The 22595-nt window shown below is 42.9% G+C and overlaps 1 protein-coding gene across 3 annotated transcripts in view; it reads right to left on the minus strand.

The window, feature by feature from the left end:
- FGF14 (fibroblast growth factor 14) overlaps window positions 1-22595 on the minus strand; it is a 607883-nt gene that overhangs the window by 215107 nt on the left and 370181 nt on the right. The window contains exon 1 of one of the 3 annotated variants that reach the window (XM_040425266.1): window positions 7123-7173. The exons of 1 other annotated variant lie outside the window; for it this stretch is intronic. Coding sequence is in view for 1 of the 2 variants with exons in the window: in XM_040425265.1 (XP_040281199.1) it covers window positions 6522-6714 (193 nt within the window). In the remaining variant the exon portion in view is untranslated. Of the gene's footprint in view, window positions 1-6521; window positions 7174-22595 lie in introns of those variants that run through there. One more of the 3 variants, XM_040425265.1, reaches the window with a different exon arrangement.

The raw sequence follows: 22595 nt of genomic DNA on the forward strand, positions 1-22595 counted from the left end.
TTTGCCGTGAATGAACCCCTGCTGTGCCTGGGTGACAGGGGCCTAAATCTCTCAAAATCCTCTGTTCTATTGCTGGGTGACATGAACCCCCTTTTGCCATGAATAAACCCCTGCTCTGCATTGCTGACAGGGAACTAAATTTTTGGAAAACATCTGTTACTGATCGGAAGATGTGCGACTACAAGCGCACGCTGATGATAGCATTCCCACCTGACAGCGGGGGCACAGTGGAAGCACAAGGCGAAGGCAGAGGAGGAAGAAGAGGTCGCCAACGCAGCTGGGGCACCACCAGCACCTGAGAAGGCAGGGTTAGCATGGCCAAAATGTGGAAAAGCTTTGTCAGCCTTGGCGGTGCTGACCTGCCCTGCAGCCAGTCTATAGTGTGAACGTGTGTTTAGCACGGCAGAGAGCATTATCACAGGCCGCAGCCAATGTGGACAAGCTTACGTTTATTAAAATGAACCAGGCATGGATCCCCCAGGACTTGTCCGCACCTTGTGCAGAATAGACATTTATACCAGCCTCAACCATATATTCTTGTACTCAAGTGCACTTATTCTTTGTTTTATTTGGTTATGTCCCAATATTTTGGGGGATACCCTAATTTAAAAATAAAAAATAGCACAAATCAGTGTTGGCTACCTATTCCTCCTTCACCGCCGCTTCTACCTACACTGCCACGTCAACCTACACCGCCACATCCACCCATCCACCGCCTCCTCAACCTCCTACTCCTAGATCCAGATTGTTATTTTTTATTTTTCTGTATTTTATGTTATTTTTAGTCATTTCCCTATCCACATTTGTTTGCAGAACAGTTGTCAAGCTCTTAAGCACATTTTGATGCCTTTTGCAGCCCTCTAGCCCTTTCCAGGACTATTTTAGAGCCATTTTAGTGCCCAAAAGTTCAGGTCCCAATTGACTTCAATGGGGCTCGGGGTCAAGTTTGGGTCCCGAACCCGAACTTTTTTTTCAAGTTCGGCCGAACCTGCCGAACCCGAACATGCAGGTGTCTGCTCAACCCTATTTATCACCTATCCATTGGGATCCCCAAGAAATACTAGAACAAGCAATTCAGTCCCCTATCCCCCACACCAGCATGAGCATGGGATCATGGTGAGGAAAAGTTTGTAAAGAGCAGAACTGCCACTCCATACCACTCTGTAGAGGTGGCCATACACATTAGATAGAAGTTGGTTGATGGTTGAACAACAGTTGAACAATCATCTGGTGAATGGTTATTACGCAGACTCTAACATACACATCTCAGTCCATATTGGCATTTATAGTTGTTCAAACTGGCCATAGATATTGAATGAAACTGGGAAATGGACAAATGGTCTTTCTGAGAATGTTCCTTCAAAGAAAGATAATGGTCTGCGATCGGTTGTCTAAAAAAAATTATTCATTGTAAAATTTCACCCGTCAAACATTCATTTTGATCAACTTTAGTCTAATGTGTATGGCTACCTTAGGAGTTGTCGCATGACACAGGATTTCAAAGAACACTACAAAAAGGATTACTGTCTCACATGGTCGCCTCTCTACACTAAGTACTACCCAATATCCACTTTGCCAGGAATAATGCACACAGTTCTAAATTATTTTACATAGTTGACCACAGTGTAGGCATACAAAATAAAAACATTATCTTACATGACGTGAAAGCACATTTTCACTATTTGCAAAAAAGTACATATGTATATTTGATTTTAGGGATTTTGCCATTGAAAATAATTGTCATTATCTAGATCCCTAAAGTTAGAAATCCTTGTGTGTATTAAAGGGGGTTTTATTCAAAAGACAACCATTTTTTGCCCTGGAAATCAGTGGCTACTGAAGAAATGAAGTAATAGATGTAATTTAAATGGACCATGTAATACAAGACAGGGCTCATCTCATCTTAGACAAAGCCACCATCCCAGGGGGATCCCATACTCCCTATGCATATGTTCATGGGGTGTATCCTTACTTTGATTCAGACTAAATGTTTGAAGAGAAACATCATTCATTAATGCACTTAGTTATTGAATAAGTGCTTGCACTAAATTATAATATTCAACCAAAAACTGTCCGCCATAGTTTACTTGATATATAAAAAATAAAAACTATAGCTGCCTTGGTAACTTGGAGGTCTCTCAAATCTTTCAGATCTTTTATATTCATGTGAATGTTCAGTTGTGTATGAAAAACACAAGTTTATTTGGCATGATAAAATGTAATAATAAACTTAACGGGGCTATGCCACAATGTAAAAAAATGAAAATCAGACATAACAGATTACATTATGATCTCCATCTTACAAAGCTTGGACCAGCCCTTTATTGCATATGGATCCAGAGACCTCAGCATTTATTGCTCCAGTTGGTCTGTCGGATTGGTTTTAGGCTGGTGGTTAAGTGGGCATGTCCTTTCTTAGGGGTTTGTCCTTTCTGCTGGATCTCCCTCCCTGTCACAACTTCTACCAGGAGATATGGTTTGTTGCAGTTGATGGATGAAACTGAGACTGTGTGTCCACCTAAGTAGGTGGACATGCACACTGCTATGATGTAAAGTTAATATCTCAGACCCGAAGCATTTTTTATAACAGAATAGAAATTGTAAAAGTATCTAGTTTTTCATGCTGAATTAAATTAACATTTAATTGTGTCATAACTTCTTTAAATACATCATGTATGAAGCAAGTTTAGAAAATGATAAATCACTAAAATTCAAAGTAGCATCACTAAACAGTTCAAATGAGAATTTAGAAATGTACTGTTGCTTTGTCAGAGTTTATATATATATATTTTTTTTTTCCTTGAATGCTGTATGTTCCTGTAAATGGAGAATTATGGCTGCTGTGTGATAAACTGTATGTCTAAGAAACACTAAAAGCAACAGCGCCACCATTTAGAAGTAATGCATTACTGCAAGTTACAATAAAAATATTAATGGCTACAGAAAATGTTTTTCCACCATTACCAACAAAAGTGAGATAAAGATATATCATTATAAACAAATGTTCCTAATACATTTTTTCTTTTTTTCCCCAATTTTGCCTGTCAGCAAGGGTCATTGATCCCATATTGAGGGCAAGTAAGATGTAGCCTAATTTTAATGGTTTGTGGAAGGAAGGTGTCAATCACAACAAAGAATACAGGGCAACAATGTGACCTTCCAGCGGATACACACATTATATGCATAGAAACAATGTATAGCAATGCCATCCAGCTCATAGGAGGAATTTATCAAAATTGCCCATAGGAGAGGTTTATCAAAATTGCCCATAGCAACCAATCAGATCCCACCTTTCACAGCCCCTTTAGAAAATGAAAAGTTTTGATAAATCTAGTTTTGATAAATCTCCTCCATAGTGTACTGCAATGAGCTATTATACAATAAGCCCAAGCAAGTTCTACCAGTTGACACTTTCATTCCCAACCATCAATTTTCTATAGAAAAACTACAACTCCGACTACTCATCTGTCCTAGGTACAGGTATAAGGTATTGTATCCTTAGAGCAGGGCTGGCCAACCTGCGGCCCTCCAGCTGTTGTAAAACTACAATTCCCACCATGCCCTGCTGTAGGCTGATAGCTGTAGGCTGTCTGGGCATGCTGGGAGTTGTAGTTTTGCAACAGCTGGAGAGCTGCAGGTTGGCCAGCTCTGCCTTAGAGTGATAGTTGGCTACATCATCCCTATCATCACAGTTCAGTTATTTCATACGAAAACCAATATCAAAATTCTGATGAGGTATTTAGATTACTGAGATTTACGGATATCAAGATATATGTTCTACTCTTCCCTATGATGGCAATAATAACCAGACAAGGGTTATCATGACCTATTGCCGTATATTTGATATACCCGCTTGGATTTTCCAATGTAAGAATTGACAAGAATGGCAAAACTGTACCCTTGTTTCTAAAATCTGTTCTAAGCTACTATTGAGAGTCCATGGAGCAGTGACAAGGTCTATTAGAGTGCAGAGCTCCTACTGCACTGAGCTAGAAATACCACATTGAATACATTCTGAAGGGCCATTTCCCCACAGTACAAACGCCATAATTGATTATTAATGGCCTTTCCGTTGAATGGCTGTTAACAATTGATAATACCTATTAGACTGCTGTTAAATAAGCACATTGTTGTGCAGAACTCACTAGATTCTGCAGATTGGGACACATTGCATTCTGTAAGACGAATGTCGCATACAGCGCTCCAGTTCTATAGTGTGAAAAACAGTATGAGAAGAGAGATAAGTGCTCTTGAGCATTATGAAATGTATATATATATATATATATATATATATACACAGTATATATATATATATACATATTTATTTGTTTATTTTATTTCATTACTTACTTATTCATGGTCTTGTCCTCTATGGTGTAATAGTTCATAATGAATTTACACATTTTTAGCAAGTTTCCTAGGACTGTTGATGCAGAAGTGCTATTGTCATATTGTATACTGCAGATATGAATATTTACACGGGGCTGTCAAATGAACACAGAGTCAATAAAGAGCCTGGCGCATTGTTTACGCCTATTAGCCAGAAGAGAGAATCTAAAACGCAAACAGGACAAGGAGCTGCCTTCATATTCTCTGCCTCTCCTGTTCGTGCAGATATAGATGGCTAATTTTCATTTATGCAAACACTTTGCCGAGCTGCTCGCGTGCTGCTTTGTGGGAATGAGTGATAAGACTCAAGCCTCACCTTGAGATGTGCAGCGTGCGGCCAGATTTCTTCGCCTCTAAACTGTTGCGAGCACACATGAGTAGACTCCGTCTAACCTGCCCTACCTTCACACCATCATTTCTCACACTTTGTTCTGCTCTGATCCCTGTGAACACAGGATCTACGTGGGGGATAGTAGCTATGAAAAAAGCACTAAGCAAATCTCAGTCCAGGTTTATGCATTCTTTAAAAATAGGTTAAAAAAAATACTGTATGCTGGAGCAGAAGACCAGGCAAAGATGCTATGATGTTCACACAGTGTGTCCTCTCGACTTCAATACCTGAACATTAACAGGTGTATGCTTAGGTCAAATGGAATATATTACCGTTTCTGTTGTAGTATGTAATACGGAATATGAAGTATTGCATCTCTGCATAAACTACTCCAAACTGAAAAGTAGTACTTGCGTCATGGCAACTGGGACATTTCCATGGCAACTGTAACATTTTTGCGACATTACATGATCCTCGCCACTTTTCACAGTGGTCTATGTTTAAGAGCTAAAAGTGAGATTAGACCTGGATTATGGATCATTTACTATGTGGCACTTTTGCAAAAGTCACAAAAAAGCTGCAACCCACGCCAAACAATCTCCTGGTCTACTTTTACACCTACATTACACTCACTCACTATATTGGGAAGGTGCACCAAATCATAAATTTGGTGCAGGCACACAAAGCAATGCCAGATTTAAAACTAAAAACAACCTCATGTTCACCGCCTGGTGCCCGGTCATGCCATTAGTATGCCTGCCTTACAGGATGTGCTAGTGCCTTACAAGCTGTGAGTTAATACTGGCATGCTAAGAAATTACAGGGTTACAATGCTTAGCATGGAACGGAAATCGCCAGCAGTCAATAGGATTTCTGTGCAGTACATCCCGCAGTGTGCAATGCCAAACGAATACACAATTTGCAAACTGTTGAGTGGATTATTAAAGGTGAAGTAATTATTTAACTAGGGCTCTGCTTGACTTCGTCATTGGGAATAGTATTTTCTGGTCATAAATGTAAGACATAGGGATAAGGGGAAAAACGTGGTTTGCATTATCCTCACCATCTAGATGTGTATAGTGATGGGGTATGACGGAGCTGCATAGATATAGCAGAATAGTGTTCATTTTCTTTTTATATAAGAAGTGATATTTGCGCATATTAGCACGTACTGCCTGTGTCGTTCAAGCTCACCATCAGGCTACTTTCTTAAGATTTTGTCATTAAATGATGACAGTCACGCCTTGATGTCAATAGAAATGCATTACTAGTCCCTTCTGCAGTCTATCCATAGAAAAAAAATATTTCACAAGCTACAAGCTACCAACTAGAAGAGACACCTAGTTCATAAAAACCAAGATATGAAAAGAGACTCCAGATTTTTTTTTCTTTTACATTGTGTGCACTAAAAATGCTAATGTCCATTTCCTTGAGGAGTTACTGAGCCATTGAAGAATTTTCCCTTTCAGCCTACATCATTTATGGAACTTTACTATCACGGCATGACACATTAATAGCAATGACATTAACCCTGTTGCTAGAGGGCCCTGCGTGAAACTGTTCCACTGAAGACCAGAAGGATATTGTGTATGACACGACACTTTCCCCAGATTGACCAAGAATGAATATATGCAAGTTTGCTCAAAAGGACATGAAAGAACAAAACTACACAAAAAAACGGATAGATGCTAAGGATCAGAAAGAAGGAACAAATGCACACATACTGGCACTGGGCACAGAGACATGGGGGGAAGACGAAGAGGTAATTAGAAATACAGCCCACAGACACAGACCAACCGACCTTGCCGTCTGAGCCTTCGTTTCCTGAGGCCAAAGATTCGCACTTTAGAGAAGATATCCACCAGGTTGCCATTACATAGGCCTCTGTTTTTGCTTGGGCTACTGCGCCTCTTGTTGGCCGAAGGACGGTCCAAGTGCTGCTCCCTTGCCTGACGCTTTTGACGGATCAGTCCACTTGCGATAGCTGCTGCCATGCCACCTCCCTTGCACCCTTACCGGGCTAGGAACCACAGCGAGGGAGGGGCTGGCAGAAAGTTGTGGTGGGACACCCCACCAAGCTTGAAAGGGGGCCCAGAAAAAAAAATTGTCTATGGAAAACACAGAGAAATAAGCAAAGGGGCTCAGCCCCTCAGGAGAAGGTGAAGCATCCCCCTTTTCCCCGTGCCGGATCACTTTAGAGAACCAGTGGTGATGTGGAAGAGAAGAAAATGGAATATGACAGCCTATAGATGTCTCCTTTAACCCGAGCAGTATACATATGAAGTACACAGACAGTATATGTAAGTATATATAAATTTATATATACATATAAGTAAAATAAAGATACACAGCTAAAATGCTGGTATGTTTCAAAAAGAACTTCTTTAGCTGCTTTCTCTCACCTCTTCCAGTGAAGAAACCGGCATCTATGCTTGGTGGCAGGGCAAAGCTCACTGAGGGGGGCTAAGCTTGGCTCCTCGGTGCCACCCACACACCAGACAATGCCTGCTTCTCTTTAGCAAGTGAGCTGAAAAATCTGGATGAAGAAGATGGGTTAAGAGAGGAGGAAGGAGTAGGAGGAGGAATGGATTGGGGAGGCTGGCTTTTCTCTGGCATTGGCATGGTCACAGGCAGCAGGTAAACAAAAGCTGAAGCATCCAGTTCAGTAGCCTTGAAACACGCATCTCCGAAACTCCATGCCTCTTGATCCTCCACGATTTCAGGCACCAAAGAGCACTGCATTTGAAGCAGCATCAGGAGGCAATCTTCTTTCCTGCACGTTCTCTAATCAAATCATCCCCCTCCTCTTCTCTCCACCTCTTTCTTTAAAAAAAATAAAAAAACACACACAGCACAGCTTTGTGCAATTTTCTTGAGAAATTGCTAGTTTCTAACAGATCCAAGCTTCTTGCTCAGTTGGTGTTCTTGATTATAATGCGTTTCTCACCAGAAATTAAGCATGCTTAACGGCAATCTTCTGGCTGGATTGCTTTTTCTGCTTGCAGAGAAAGACTAGAGATAATTCCACCAGAAGCCAAACTGCCTCCTCTCTTCCTGCCACCCTTTCATTTCACAAACAAGTGTCCAGATAGTAATATCCTGTCACCGCACCACTGTAAAGTTGTGTAAGCCTCTCTCCTGGTGCACAGACAATAGTGACAGTAGAAATCGATGGAAAATTTATGCAAAAGAAAGCACCTGGAGACAAACAGGAAGACAGCGGCGGCGCACCATTAGGAATTCACAACGCGACGATCCCACAAGCAATAAACTAATATATAATGAGAGGCAAGAGATAGCCGCTGTGAATGGAAGATGACAAGATGTGAAGCATCTGACAGCAGCAGCAGCAGGAGCAAAGGCAGCAAGTTTAGCAGATCAAATCCACAGGAGTGTCATCTCCAGACACCTTTGTCTTACACGGTCAGACGCAGGAGGAGAGAGGGGTTTTCATGCCATTCCATAATCGTGAAAAATGACCCACACCAATAGTTTCAGCCTAAGAGCTTCTCATCAATCTGTGTGCAATTTCAGGTGCCTGACTTCCTCAATGCCTTGCCCTATTTGCATGCTCCATTGTGATAAATGTGTGAATAATGCAGAACGGCTGCAGAAAAGAAAAGAAGATGGTTAGAGATGAAAAGCTTTTGACTTAGATGCTTACACATTCTAAACAACAGTGTGATAGAGACGTGAAGCTGGAAAAAGTAGAGGTAGTGCTGTGAAGAAAAAAAAACACCTTTGGCGCGAACGTCTTGCGGCCTCAAATCTCTTCCACGCAGAGGCTTCCAACTCCAAAATTTCTCCAGAGACAATCGCAAACTTTTATCTTTAATTTTATCTAAACTCATACTCAGCACAGCATGTCAAAGTCAAGAATTTATATCTTCCTAATCCCCAGACCACTCACGAGGGGAGGAGGTTTCCAGACGTGTCTACTCTAAACTCTGCATGCATGTCTATGTGCGCTCCCACGGCTCTGGCCATCAGAGAGGCTGGCACTTTTTTTTCTATAGTGTGCAAGCACGGCCACTGTTGCTAGATTGCAGGGTGGCCATAACCTCTGGAACTGAGCAGTGTATAATGTGATGGAAAAATAAATCAAGCCAACAAATGAGACAATATGGACAATCACATTATATTAGTAAGTGCCTTGTATTAACCTGCATCTATATTAATAAACGGGGTAGTTTCCTACATAATCTACCCAATTTTTATATGAACATTGGCTGGCTGAGGTGCTGTACGCTGCTCATGTAGTACAGTCAGTGTAATGTGCCACGTGCCACTTGAGCAGAGGGAAGGGGCCCACCGGGGATTCACCTCACTAGTCTGAGTCTGAGTCTATATAAAACTGGTAGAAAGCTGCAGATTACAAATTTGAAGTATCATCCTGTCTAAAACTCCACTGAATGAGTTCTTATTTCCATCCTTGTCCTAAAGCGGTTTTCCAATTTATCACCTATTCACACGATATAGCTCACAGGATGTACTCCCATAAAAGTGAATGGAGCAGTGGTCACCCATGTGCCCCACCACTCTATTACCACTGGTGACTCAACGACCCCCATTCTCAAAATTAGTGGATGTCCAAGCGGTCAGACCCCCAGAGATCATACATTTGTTACCTATCCTGTGGATAGGGGATTAATGATGTTTATGGGTAAGCTCCTTTAATACTGATGATAAGGATCTCAAGATGTACAAAGATACTAAATAACCCTTGCCTTCACTAAAGGAGGATGAATATATCCATGGTTTCAGTAGGCTGCAGTATTACAGTATACAGGTATGAAGCACTAGTCCACCTGTTGGTATTCCCATCTTAAAATATCAATGTCTAGAACAGATCTATCCCCAACAATGTCATATTTAGTGGCAATGAATGACTAGTAACATGAGATGATGATAGCTGATCAAGTGACTCTACCTACAAATGACCACTGAGTCCAGGGACTGGCAGTCTAGCCCTGCATGTTCCCTAAAATTCAGAAGTAGCTCATATATTCCAAAACAACAGGAAAAACCTCATGCATAAAACAAATATGGTGAATATGAATCTTTATGCTGATTTCTTTGATCTGCATCAATAGTCCACTGTGTATTTGGACTGCTGCAGCGTAATATCTTTCAGCACCAAGGACAGCTCTTATGTAGGAGGATATGTACGGTAGTTTTGGAATTTGTATGAGTTGAGAAGCCCTGCATTATTGTATATTCTGTCTCAATATATGTCAAACACGCCATACTGTCTGGTTTACACTATGTAATATCCTATTAGTGTATACATCTTGACATGAAAGCAGATACATAAATTCAGGTTTCAACCTAAAACACTGTAAAGCCACATGATCCTTAATTTCTAGATACATTTCTAATATTTTTAATAAGAAGAGAAAAATGGGGAAATCTGCAGTTGTACATGTGTAACAAAATGTTTACAGCCCCAGAAGAGACGGTAATATTTCAGAGAAAACTCAAGAGAGCCATCTGCTGACTTACTATAAAATAGCAAACATAAAAGGATCGTATGTTAGAGCACGCTCTACGCCGATGGTCTCCTTACCTAGGACTCTCTGGCTTTTGGGAAACTACAACTCACAGCAAATCCTGACTGCTGGAGCTTGTAGTTTCGCAACAGCTGGAGAGCCACGGGTTGGAGATTACTGCTCCATGGAAATATATTTTTTCCATAGTGTTCATTTTTATATGACCTGTATTTGTAAACTACTGCCTGTGCTAAGTAATTTAGTGCCATAATTAGTGTAATAATGTAGTAATATAGTAGTATTTAATTAGAAAATTGTTTGGGTAGTTGAATAGATTATTTTATTCCTTTCACAGTGTTAGGCCTCATGCACACGGCCATGTTCCACGGCCGAGAGCGGTCCCTGGTAACCCGGCCGGGATTCCTGCTGACACCAGGAGCGCACGGCGTCATAGCAACCAATGACGCCGTGCGCTCCTGCTGTTAGAAGGAATCCCGGCCGGGGTACCACGGCTCGCTCTCGGCCGTGGAACACGGCCGTGTGCATGAGGCCTTACTAATTTACAGTTGATATGAGGATTAATAAACAGCGTAGAAATGGGCATTAGAGATGGCCTTGCAGTTTGCCCGGCTGTCATTTCGCGGTGAACTTTGCTCGTTCGCGATTCACCGAACATGCGAACATATGGCGATGTCCGCCGGCGCCATATTCTTTTGCATTATGCCAAACTTTGACCCATAACACATCCATCAGGTGGGACAGGACAGCCAATTGAGATGTTTCAGAACATGGACACACCCCCTACCCTATAAATAAACCCGATCTGGCCACCATTTTACATTCAGTCTTTTGCCAGTGTAGGGAGAGGTTGCTGTGTGGAGCAGGGGCAGACTGTTAGGGACACCAAACGCTAGCTAATAGGGCCACAAAAGTCCTTTTAAGGACTGGTATAGGTGTGCTATCGATAGGTGTGACATACTGAGGGGTGTGATATACTTAGAATATACTTTCTAACATAGAAAGTATATTATAGTGCATTTGTATTGTGCAGCAGTTGTGTGCAGTTCTGCTGTGATACTGCAGCTATATAGAGGGACAAACGCTACTGGAACAACTAATTGCAACTGGTGTGATATACCAGTTGCTCCCCAAAAAACTTATTGAAGCAGGGGTGTGATATACCTATAATATAATTTATATATAGTTCATTTGTATTGTGCAGCAGTTGTGTACAGTTCTGCAGCAATACCGCAGCTATACAGAGGGACAAACGCTATTAGAACAGCTAATTGCAACTGGTGTGATATACCAGTTGATCCCAAAAAAATATGATTGAGGCAGGGGTGTGATATACCTATATTATAATTTCTATATAGTGCATTTGTATTGTGCAGCAGTTGTGTGTGGTTCTGCTGAGATACCGCAGCTATACAGAGGGACAAACGCTACTGGAACAACTAATTGCAACTGGTGTGATATACCAGTTGCCCCCAAAAAAACTGATTGAGGCAGGGGTGTGATATACCTATAATATAATTTATATATAGTTAATTTGTATTGTGCAACAGTTGTGTGCAGTTCTGCAGCGATACCGCAGCTATACAGAGGGACAAACGCTATTGGAACAACTAATTGTAACTGGTGTGATATACCAGTTGCCCCCCAAAAAAACTGATTGAAGCAGGGGTGTGATATACCTATAATATAATTTCTATATAGTGCATTTGTATTGTGCAGCATTTGTGTGCGGTTCTGCTGAGATATCGCAGCTATACAGAGGGACCAACGCTACTTGAACAACTAATTGCAACTGGTGCGATATACCAGTTGCCCCCCAAAAAAACTGATTATGGGGCTTGATATACCAGCTTCAAGCAAATAATCATTAAGGGGTTCTATATACCTGCTTCCACAAATACTGCTCTTCTATAGGGACTTTGTCACAGGGTCATTTTGAAAATGACAGGCAGAGGAAAAGGCAGGCCATTTCACAGGGGTTGTAGGGGTCAGGCAGGTGCACCAGGCCGGAGCCTAAATTGGAAGTTGGATAAGGTGTGTGCGATTACGTCAAAGGATGCACCAGAGTTAGTTGAGTGGCTCACTCAGCCTTCTACTTCTGCACCCTCCTCAACCTCTGTATCAGCACCCTCCTCACTCTCTGCTGTGTGCACCCCCAAAGACACCACCACCACCACCACCATAGCCCCTCCGCCCAAGTCAGAGGAATTATTTTCCCATCCATTCCCAGACCTTACCGATGCGCAGCCATTCTTGGCATCGGATGAGGAAGAGGAGGTAGCAACGGCTGCCACCCAGTGGTCTGACGACAGTACCCAGATCAGCCCGAGGAGGGTGGTCCCCGCTGTTGCTGCCTACTCCGAGATTTCTAATGTCAGTGGTGGTGAAGGTGACGATGATGACGTGTCGATGGATGTCACGTGGGTGCCACAAGAGAAGAGGAGGAAGGAAGTTCTGAGGGAGAGATGGAGCAGCAGATAGGTAGGAGAAGCAGGCAGAACTCGCAGTGCACAGGAGGCAAAAAGCAGACTGCAAATGTATCTGGAGCGAGCCATCTGGTACTCCCAGGACGCCAGCACAGTGTGGGCTTTTTTATACGTGTCAGCTGCTGACAATAGTGTTGCCATCTGCAGCCTGTGCTGTCAACGCATAAGTCGCGGTAAGCCCAACACTCACCTAGGGACGACTGCCTTAAGAAGGCACCTGACCTCCCATCACCGAGCCCAGTGGGAGCAACACCGTCAGAACCCACAAAGCCACACTCCCGGCGCTCCATGTCCTGCTTCTTCTCCTTCTCTTCTCTCCTCCCATTTGTCCTCCACTCCACCTTCCACCATTCCGTTGTCACGTTCTTCTGGCAAAAAGCAGGCTTCCGTGACCCAAATGTTCGAACGTAAAAAGTTTATGACGCCGGATAACCCTTTTTCCCAATGCCTGACCACCGGCTTGTCGAAACTGCTAGCCCACCAACTACTGCCATATAAATTGGTGGACTCGGAGGCCTTTAGAAAATTTGTGGTCATTAGCACACCGCATTGGAAGGTCCCCGGAAGGAAATATTTCTCCTAGAAGGGCATCCCAGAGCTATATGGCCATGTTCAGCGGCAAGTGAATTTATCTCTGGCACACAGTGTCGGTTCCAAGATACATCTGACCACAGACACGTGGTCTAGCAAACACGGGCAGGGAAGGTATATAACTTTTAAGGCCCACTGGGTGAACCTTCTGACGGCTGTCAAGCATGCAACCCGTGGCACTCGTATGGATTTGGTGTTACCACCATGGATTGCATGCAGGCCTTCTTCTCATCCTCCTACTCCATCCTCTGTCTCCTCCTCGGCAGACTCCTCCTTTTCCACTGCTCTTCTGCTGCACCCCCAGCTCCCCAGAACCTATTCGACGTGTCAGGTTAGGTTAACGACTACCTGTAAGAACTCTGCAGCAGTGATGGCCAGTTCACATTGTTCGCCCGCGAACATCTGCAGGCTGCCATCTTTTTTCACAAGTCCCGCGAGGCACAGGTAAGTCCTTACCTGTGCCACGAGCCGGTCTGAAAACAAATGCAGTCACCAGGAGCAGGCAGTTCCGAGAACAGCCCGATGAAAGACGGACAATGCGAACTGGCCATCACTGCTCTGCAGCAGGACAGGTTCTGGGGAGCTTGTTTTTTTTCCACCGCGCCAGTGGCTGCTCATGAGCGATGCATGCAGACTTCTGCGGCTATTTGATGAGATCACCAAACTGGTCAGTCGCAGCCAGGGCGCCATCAGTGACATCGTACATTATGCCTTCTTTCTGGAGCGTGCATTGCGTCCTGTCATTGATCAAGCCGTCGAGGAGCAGGAAGATGAGGAAGTCGCAATGCTGAATGAATTCCCAGGGGGGACTACTCCATCTGAGACAAGTCAGCAGGATTTTGAAGAGGAGTCAGAAGAGGATGGTGCCTGGGGGGAGGAGGAGGAGCAAGAAGAGCAGGCTTTAAACTTTTCTGGGATCCCTGGTGGTCTCCGTGGATGGGGGGAGGAGACCGAGGAACACATTCTCCTGGGCGATGAGCAGGAGCCAGGCTGCTCCACCGCTTCCAATTTAGTGCAAATGGGGGCCTTCATGCTCCAGTGTTCGAAAGTGGACCCCCGTATAAAAAGCATAAAGGTCAATTACCAGTACTGGGTGGCAACAAACTTTGACCCCTGTACAAACACAAAATGGCGGACATGTTACCAGCATCACAGAGGTCTGTCAGAATGCAGCATTTCCAGGCCATTCTTTGAGAGATTCTGAATTCTGCTGTTGCGGGCGCTGGCAGAGGAATTTCCACCCACAGAGAAACTGTTGCGGGTACCAATCCTACCACGCATGCAAGAAGAGGGCGGTTTGAAGATGTGTTGGTCACTTCAGATATGAGATCATTCTTGCAGCAAACCCATCGATAGCCACCCTTCGGATCCAGCCTCAGAGAACACCTAGGCTGACAGGTGTCCGACTACATCGGGTTAACGGCCGATGTGGACGCTATGAGAAGTGAGGAACCCCTTAACTACTAGGTTTGCAGGCTTGACTTGTGGCCAGACCTGGCATAATTTTCCATGGAACTCTTAGCTTGCCCCTCGTCCAGTGTCCTGTCCGAAAGGACATTCAGCGCAGCAGGGGTGATCGCGATAAGCGCACTCGCCTAGCTCACGACACTGTGGACTACCTCACATTTGTAAAAATGAATGAGACATGGATCTCAGAGGAATTCAACAAGAGGGGGGATTTCGTTAGCCATGTTTTTAATCCAATTTTATATTTTTAGTTCTTTTAAACATATGTATTTGACATGTATTTGTACTGGGCCTGTACTCCACTAGCTTGCAGTAAAATTTATATCCAATGACCGTCTAATATACCTCCAGCCACATAATCACTTGATCTTTTTTGTACGGTGAATGCATAATTTTTGGGGCCTGTAATGTAACTGTCCAACAGTAAAATTGTTATATGGTGACTGCCTAATGTACCTCCAGCCACATAATTAATTCTTCTTTTCTGTACGGTGAATGAATAATTTTTGGGGCCTGTAGTCCACTGGCCTGCAGTAAAACTGTTATCCAATGACCGTCTAATATACCTCCAGCCACAATTACTTGATATTTTCTGTCCGGTGAATGAATAATTTTTAGGGCCTATAGTCCACTGGCCTGCAGTAAAATTTATATCCATTGACCATCTAGTATACCTCGAGCCACATAATCACTTGATGCTTTCTGTCCGGTGAATGCCTAATGTTTGGGGCCTGTACTTCACTGGCTTGCAGTAAAATTGTTATCCACTGACCGTCTAATATACCTCCAGCCACAGGATCACTTGATGTTTTCTGTCCGGTGAATGCCTAATGTTTGGGGCCTGTACTCCCGTGACCTAAAATAAAATTTTTCTAGGCTCCAGCAGGGCGCATTTTTGAGAGTTTCCCTTTAAGACGCATAAAAATGGCCCCTGATTTAAATACAGATTTTTTTGTAGGAATTTTTGCCATTGATCCCCATCTGGTATGTCACTGTCTATGTTGTGTGACAATTTGCTTACTTCTAGTAAGTATTTGGTGGCTGCAAATATAACCTGAAGGTTTTTTAGATTCGCCTGCCATTAAAGTGATCGCGTTCACAAATCTTCCCGGCCGATGTTCGTCCATCACTAATGGGCATGCATTATGTTGGTAGAGGCACAATGAACTCCTTATTTTCAATCTTTCTATACCTATTCATCTAGAGGTATCTTGTCACTGTAGTTTAGCACAAGAGTACAAGAGTACAGGTAGCTAGGAGGGATTCTTCATCCTCTGCAATCTATGTACTCATTTTAGGATATATGGTATGTAGATATGATACTAACAATATAGAAGAGTATACCAATGCAGTCTACAGAGGTGTTTTTTGTTCTATATTATCATCCTAGTACAAACAAACATAGTCTAACATGACCCTGTAATCTACATTTAGACATTAAGGCGGTCATTTATCAATCTAAAATACTCTTAAATTAGATGTATTTCAGGTGCAGATTGCAGTGCAACAGTTAGGTACTCCGCAATCTGCGACTTCTTCCAGCTCACGCCAGGTCTAAAATTGTGGGCGTGGCATGGGAGGGAAAGGGAACGTGCTGGCAGGCTCGTCTCATTTACAATTTTTGTATGCCTATTTCAGATGTAGAAAAAGGTCTAAATGTTAGAACTGAAGGAGGATCCTCCCAAGTTATGAAGAGGCCGGCGCCAGCTTAGGGCTTTATTAAGACTGGCATCTAAAACACCAGTCTTAATAAATGTGCCCCTAAGTATTGATTCTGAAGTGTTTTGAGACATTGTAATTGAAGGGGTTTTCCAGGACATTTAAAAGAAAGAAGGGGATATGCTAAAATAACTAAAGCAATTTTATTCACCTGGAAAATCCGCTGCTGCTGCTGCTCCTGCATCACTACCATGGTGCTCCCGCTAGTTACTGTTCAGCAGGAACAACATAAATGCAGTTAGTGGGTATCATTCAGAAACCACCAGCACAGCTTGCCCCACTCCTGATGACCAGCGATTAGAATAGCCTTCACTTGCTAGAGCTAAGAATTTGGACAAAATCCAATGCATTCTCAGGCACTTAGAAAATCCATTGTTTAGTCAGTATTAGAGATGAGTGCTCAAAATTCAATTCAGGTTCAATTCGACTGAATTGTCAAACGGACTCGATTCGGTCATCCAGCTCAATTCATATCCAAATCGATTCTACCAAAATCAAGAGTGCTCCAATTGGCCTAAAAATGTGTGTATGACACTGTGGAATATCCCAAGACTCCTTCTCTCTTGTCTTACTTTTTAAATATATTTTATTCATTTTCTATCTCTCTCTCTCTCACTAATATGGATTAGAATTTAAATCACATTTCTACAAAATTTGGTTTGAATTCAATTATTTTAGAATGAATTCAGACATCAAGTTTCACCTTACATATGCAGCTATGTTATCTAGCAATGAATCAGATACTTCAATGTCTAACCGGATTTAGAAATATGGCACTAATGTATGTGAGATTGTTTGGAGCAACCTCACAGCTTTCTTTTGAGCTGCTTATTATTTATAAAAAGTGCCCAAAACTATGCTCAACCAAAAAATATTCACATCCCAAAGCAATTTTACACCAGACATTTTATATGCATCATAATCACTAAATTGTAAGCAGGTTATCAGAAATTATATACATCAGGTATAAACTGTGGTAGTTTTATGCACTATTTCATCTAAGGTAAGAGTCTCCAATCGTTGGCACACCAGAAGGATGAGGACCACAGTGCACAATGTTAAATAAATCTGAGTAGGCCTAATAATTCTGTGCTGTCAATTGTGACAGCAATGTACAGTGAGGAACAGAAGTATTTGAACACCCTGCGATTTTGCAAGTTCTTCGACTTAGAAATCATGGAGGGGTCTGAAATTCACATTGTAGGTGCATTCCCACTCTGAGAGACAGAAAATAATATAAAAAAATCAGGAAATCACATTGTATGATTTTTAAAGAATTTATTTGTCTTGCACTTCTGAACATAAGTATTTGAACACCTGAGAAACAGCAAGGATTCTGGCTCTCAAAGACCTGTTACTGTGCCTTTAAAAAGTCCACCTCTACTCCACTCATTAATCTAACTTAGTAGCACCTATCTGAGCTCTTTAAAGACACCTGTCCACCCCACACTCAGTCAGACGCCAACTACTACCATGGGCAAGACCAAAGAGTTGTCAAAAGACACCAGAGACAAAATTGTGGACCTCCACACGGCTGGAAAGGGCTACGGGGCAATTTCCAAGCAGCTTGGTGAAAATAGATCAACTGTTGGAGCAATTGTTAGAAAATGGAAGAGGCTAAAGATGACTGTCAGTCTCCCTCGGACTGGGGCTCCATGCAAGATCTCACCGCGTGGGGTATCACTGATGATAAGAAAGGTGAGGAATCAGCCCTGAACTACAAGGGAGGAGCTGGTCAATGACATGAAGAGAGCTGGGACCACAGTTTCAAAGGTCCCTGTCGGTAGAACACTACGCCGTCATGGTTTCAAATCATGCATTGCACGGAAGGTTCCCCTGCTCAAGTCATCACATGTCCAGGCCCGTCTGAAGTTTGCCAATGACCATCTGGATGATCCAGAGGAGGCATGGGAGAAAGTCATGTTGTCAGATGAGACCAAAGTAGAACTATTTGGTCTAAACTTCACTTGTCGTGTTTAGAGGAAAAAGAAGGATTAGTTGCATCCCAAGAACACCATCCCTACTGTGAAGTATGGGGGTGGTAACATCATGCTTTGGGGGTGCTTTTCTGCGAAGGGGACAGGATGACTGCACTGTATTAAGAAGAGGATGAATGGGGCCATTTATTGTGAGATTTTGAGCAACAACCTCCTTCCCTCAGTCAGAGCATTAAAGATGGGTCGTGGCTGGGTCTTCCAACATGACAACGACCTGAAGCACACAGCCAGGATAACCAAGGAGTGGCTCCGTTAAAAGCATATCAAGGTTCTAGAGTGGCCTAGCCAGTCTCCAGACCTAAATCCAATAGAACATCTTTGGAGGGAGCTGAAACTCCGTGTTGATCAGCGACAGCCCCGAAACCTGACAGATCTAGAGGAGATCTGTGTGGAGGAGTGGGCCAAAATCCCTGTTGCAGTGTGTGCAAACCTGGTCAAGAACTACAGGAAACGTTTGACCCCTGTAACTGCAAACAAAAGCTTCTGTACCAAATATTAACACTGATTTTCTCAGGTGTTCAAATACTTATGTTCAGCAGTGCAAGACAAATACATTCTTGAAAAATCATACAATGTGATTACCTGAAAAAAAAAAAAATTATTCTGTCTCTCAGAGTGGGAATGCACCTACAATGTGAATTTCAGACCCCTCCATGATTTTCAAGTGGGAGAACTTGCAAAATCACAGGGTGTTCAAATACTTCTGTTCCTCACTGTATTGGGGATTTATCTTCAGTGGCTGTAGCTAGTAGTGCTTCTTAACTTACAATTTTGCTGCTATTCCCTGAAATGTTTCCAGTAGCAAGCACTGAGCGTTTTTGGATTAGCACAAGTACTCTTGCTAATTTATGCACTACTCCCACATGCTTACTTTCTGATCTCGCTTATATAATGCACTATGTGGGAGTTGGATACACAGACCGAGAAGGAGAGAAACAGCTGTGTGATAACACTTGTCATGGTGATTTTTACAACTCGAGTATTGCTGCATTGCTAATTCTAAGTGTTCTCAAAAGCTCTAATATCATTAGCAGGGCCTGATTTATCCTGCAGTAATAACATAGGAACAAGTTAGACGCTGCATGCACTTGTTGTTTAGTTATGCTTATTTCATTACTTTGCTAAGAAAATACATTTTGTGTCATATTCAGTGTAAACAACATATTTCGGAAACAGATGACGGACAGCGGGTGACAGCTCCATGAACACCAGCTTATCTTCCAAAACAATATTTTGGCTATGAAGATACTTAAAGAGGTTGATAGTGATGGCCTATCTTCTGGATAGGTCATCAGTATTTCATCAGTGGGGGCCCAACTTCAAGGACCAGAGCCGATCAGCTGTTTGAAGAGGTTGTGTAGCTCCAGTGAGCGTTACGGCCTCCTCATAGCTTACCAAGGACAGCACGTACATTGTACGAGAGGTTGTACTTGCTCATGCAGCTCAGGCCCATTCACTTGAATGTGACTGGGCTGTGCTTAGGTCATTTGACTGATGTACATGACAGTGCTCCCTAGGAAGAGGTTGCAGTCTCTTCAAACAGAGGATTGGTCGGGTACCGGGAGTCGGATCCCCAACGCTCTGATAGCGATGAACTATCCTGAGGATAGGCCATCAATACCAAAAATCTCATATGACCTTCAAGGTTAGGTAAAAAATCATAATCCTTTCTTAGGCAGCTCTAGATGTATAGCTTGCATAATTTGGGCCTGTTCCTTCCCTCTGCATGATTTCAATAACTGTGCTGAGTGATTGGGCTCCTCCTGGTCTGGATCTGAAGAGCTGTGCTGTGCGCTCTCAGCCAATCAGCTCAGAGCACACCCTCCACCATCTTGGTACCTGAGGATGTGCAGGATGTGACAATTAACTACAGGCTGCCTGAAGACAAGGAGGAGGTCTCTTTCCCTTAAAAAAATATATTGCAAAGTTTATACAAACCAGTGGCAAATGTGAGTATATGAAACATTTATGATAGGCATGTTTTAAGCTGTTTGTAGAACAGATGTCTTATGTACTTTTTAGGAAGAATTAGTAACAGATACTAAATTAAAAAGTGGAAAGGAAAGCATAATTATTGTCATCTATAGTATCTCTGGTTTTCTCTAAAATAGACATGGCAGCCTTGGGTTATTAAAGAGGATTGTCAGCTCGTCTGTTTAAAATATTCTCATTCCCCATGAGATGACAATTCTGAACCATCTTTCCCCACAATTCTGCATTGTGCCATTCCTCTAATATTCCTCCTAGACATTTAGTAATACATTCAACTGGTTGTAACCATTTTCCTTGCCAATGCAGTGTGTCCCTAGATGATCTGTCGCTGTCAGCACTGACTGGCTTTACCGTTATTTACTAAGATATATCTAGAGAGCTCCTAAGGTGTGGTGACCAAATGGGGAGATTTCTTTATATTTTTGTAATTCTACTTCTATGCTAGTTTAGTCCAATCTTATCATACCTCAGATCAAATGCCCAAATCAGACCCTCAATCTTCATCAGACCTCAGTTGAAGACCCTCCAATCAGACCCCCAAGCTTTATCAGACCCCCCAATCAGACCAGCCAGTCCACATCAGAGATAAATTAACTTAGCTCTCCTGCTCCAGACAGTGCTCGCACTCTGCAGATCCACCACCACTCCCTGATCTTCAGCCAGCCTTGTGCTGCACTGTGACCTGACGTCGCACAGCATCAGGTGATAGTGCATGCCTACATTCACTACGTCCTGACTATATGCACTCAGGACACAGTGCAGCACACCCAGAAGAAGGCCAGGGAGTGGTGAGTACAGCTAGCAGTAGCAGAATTACACTCACCACCCACCATGCCCCCTGCATACTAATGAGTGCTTCCATAATGGAGGACACATAAATATTTAAAAGGGTTCTCCGGAAATTAAGAAACTGAACATACTTAAATATTACTTTACACTGCGTGCAGAATTATTAGGCAAATGAGTATTTTGACCACATCATCCTCTTTATGCATGTTGTCTTACTCCAAGCTGTATAGGCTCGAAAGCCTACTACCAATTAAGCATATTAGGTGATGTGCATCTCTGTAATGAGAAGGGGTGTGGTCTAATGACATCAACACCCTATATTAGGTGTGCATAATTATTAGGCAACTTCCTTTCCTTTGGCAAAATGGGTCAAAAGAAGGACTTGACAGGCTCAGAAAAGTCAAAAATAGTGAGATATCTTGCAGAGGGATGCAGCACTCTTAAAATTGCAAAGCTTCTGAAGCGTGATCATCGAACAATCAAGCGTTTCATTCAAAATAGTCAACAGGGTCGCAAGAAGCGTGTGGAAAAACCAAGGCGCAAAATAACTGCCCATGAACTGAGAAAAGTCAAGCGTGCAGCTGCCAAGATGCCACTTGCCACCAGTTTGGCCATATTTCAGAGCTGCAACATCACTGGAGTGCCCAAAAGCACAAGGTGTGCAATACTCAGAGACATGGCCAAGGTAAGAAAGGCTGAAAGACGACCACCACTGAACAAGACACACAAGCTGAAACGTCAAGACTGGGCCAAGAAAGATCTCAAGACTGATTTTTCTAAGGTTTTATGGACTGATGAAATGAGAGTGAGTCTTGATGGGCCAGATGGATGGGCCCGTGGCTGGATTGGTAAAGGGCAGAGAGCTCCAGTCCGACTCAGACGCCAGCAAGGTGGAGGTGGAGTACTGGTTTGGGCTGGTATCATCAAAGATGAGCTTGTGGGGCCTTTTCGGGTTGAGGATGGAGTCAAGCTCAACTCCCAGTCCTACTGCCAGTTTCTGGAAGACACCTTCTTCAAGCAGTGGTACAGGAAGAAGTCTGCATCCTTCAAGAAAAACATGATTTTCATGCAGGACAATGCTGCATCACACGCGTCCAAGTACTCCACAGCGTGGCTGGCAAGAAAGGGTATAAAAGAAGAAAATCTAATGACATGGCCTCCTTGTTCACCTGATCTGAACCCCATTGAGAACCTGTGGTCCATCATCAAATGTGAGATTTACAAGGAGGGAAAACAGTACACCTCTCTGAACAGTGTCTGGGAGGCTGTGGTTGCTGCTGCACGCAATGTTGATGGTGAACAGATCCAAACACTGACAGAATCCATG

Source organism: Bufo bufo, chromosome 3 (assembly GCF_905171765.1).
Source record: "Bufo bufo chromosome 3, aBufBuf1.1, whole genome shotgun sequence".
Classification (NCBI taxonomy): domain Eukaryota; kingdom Metazoa; phylum Chordata; class Amphibia; order Anura; family Bufonidae; genus Bufo; species Bufo bufo.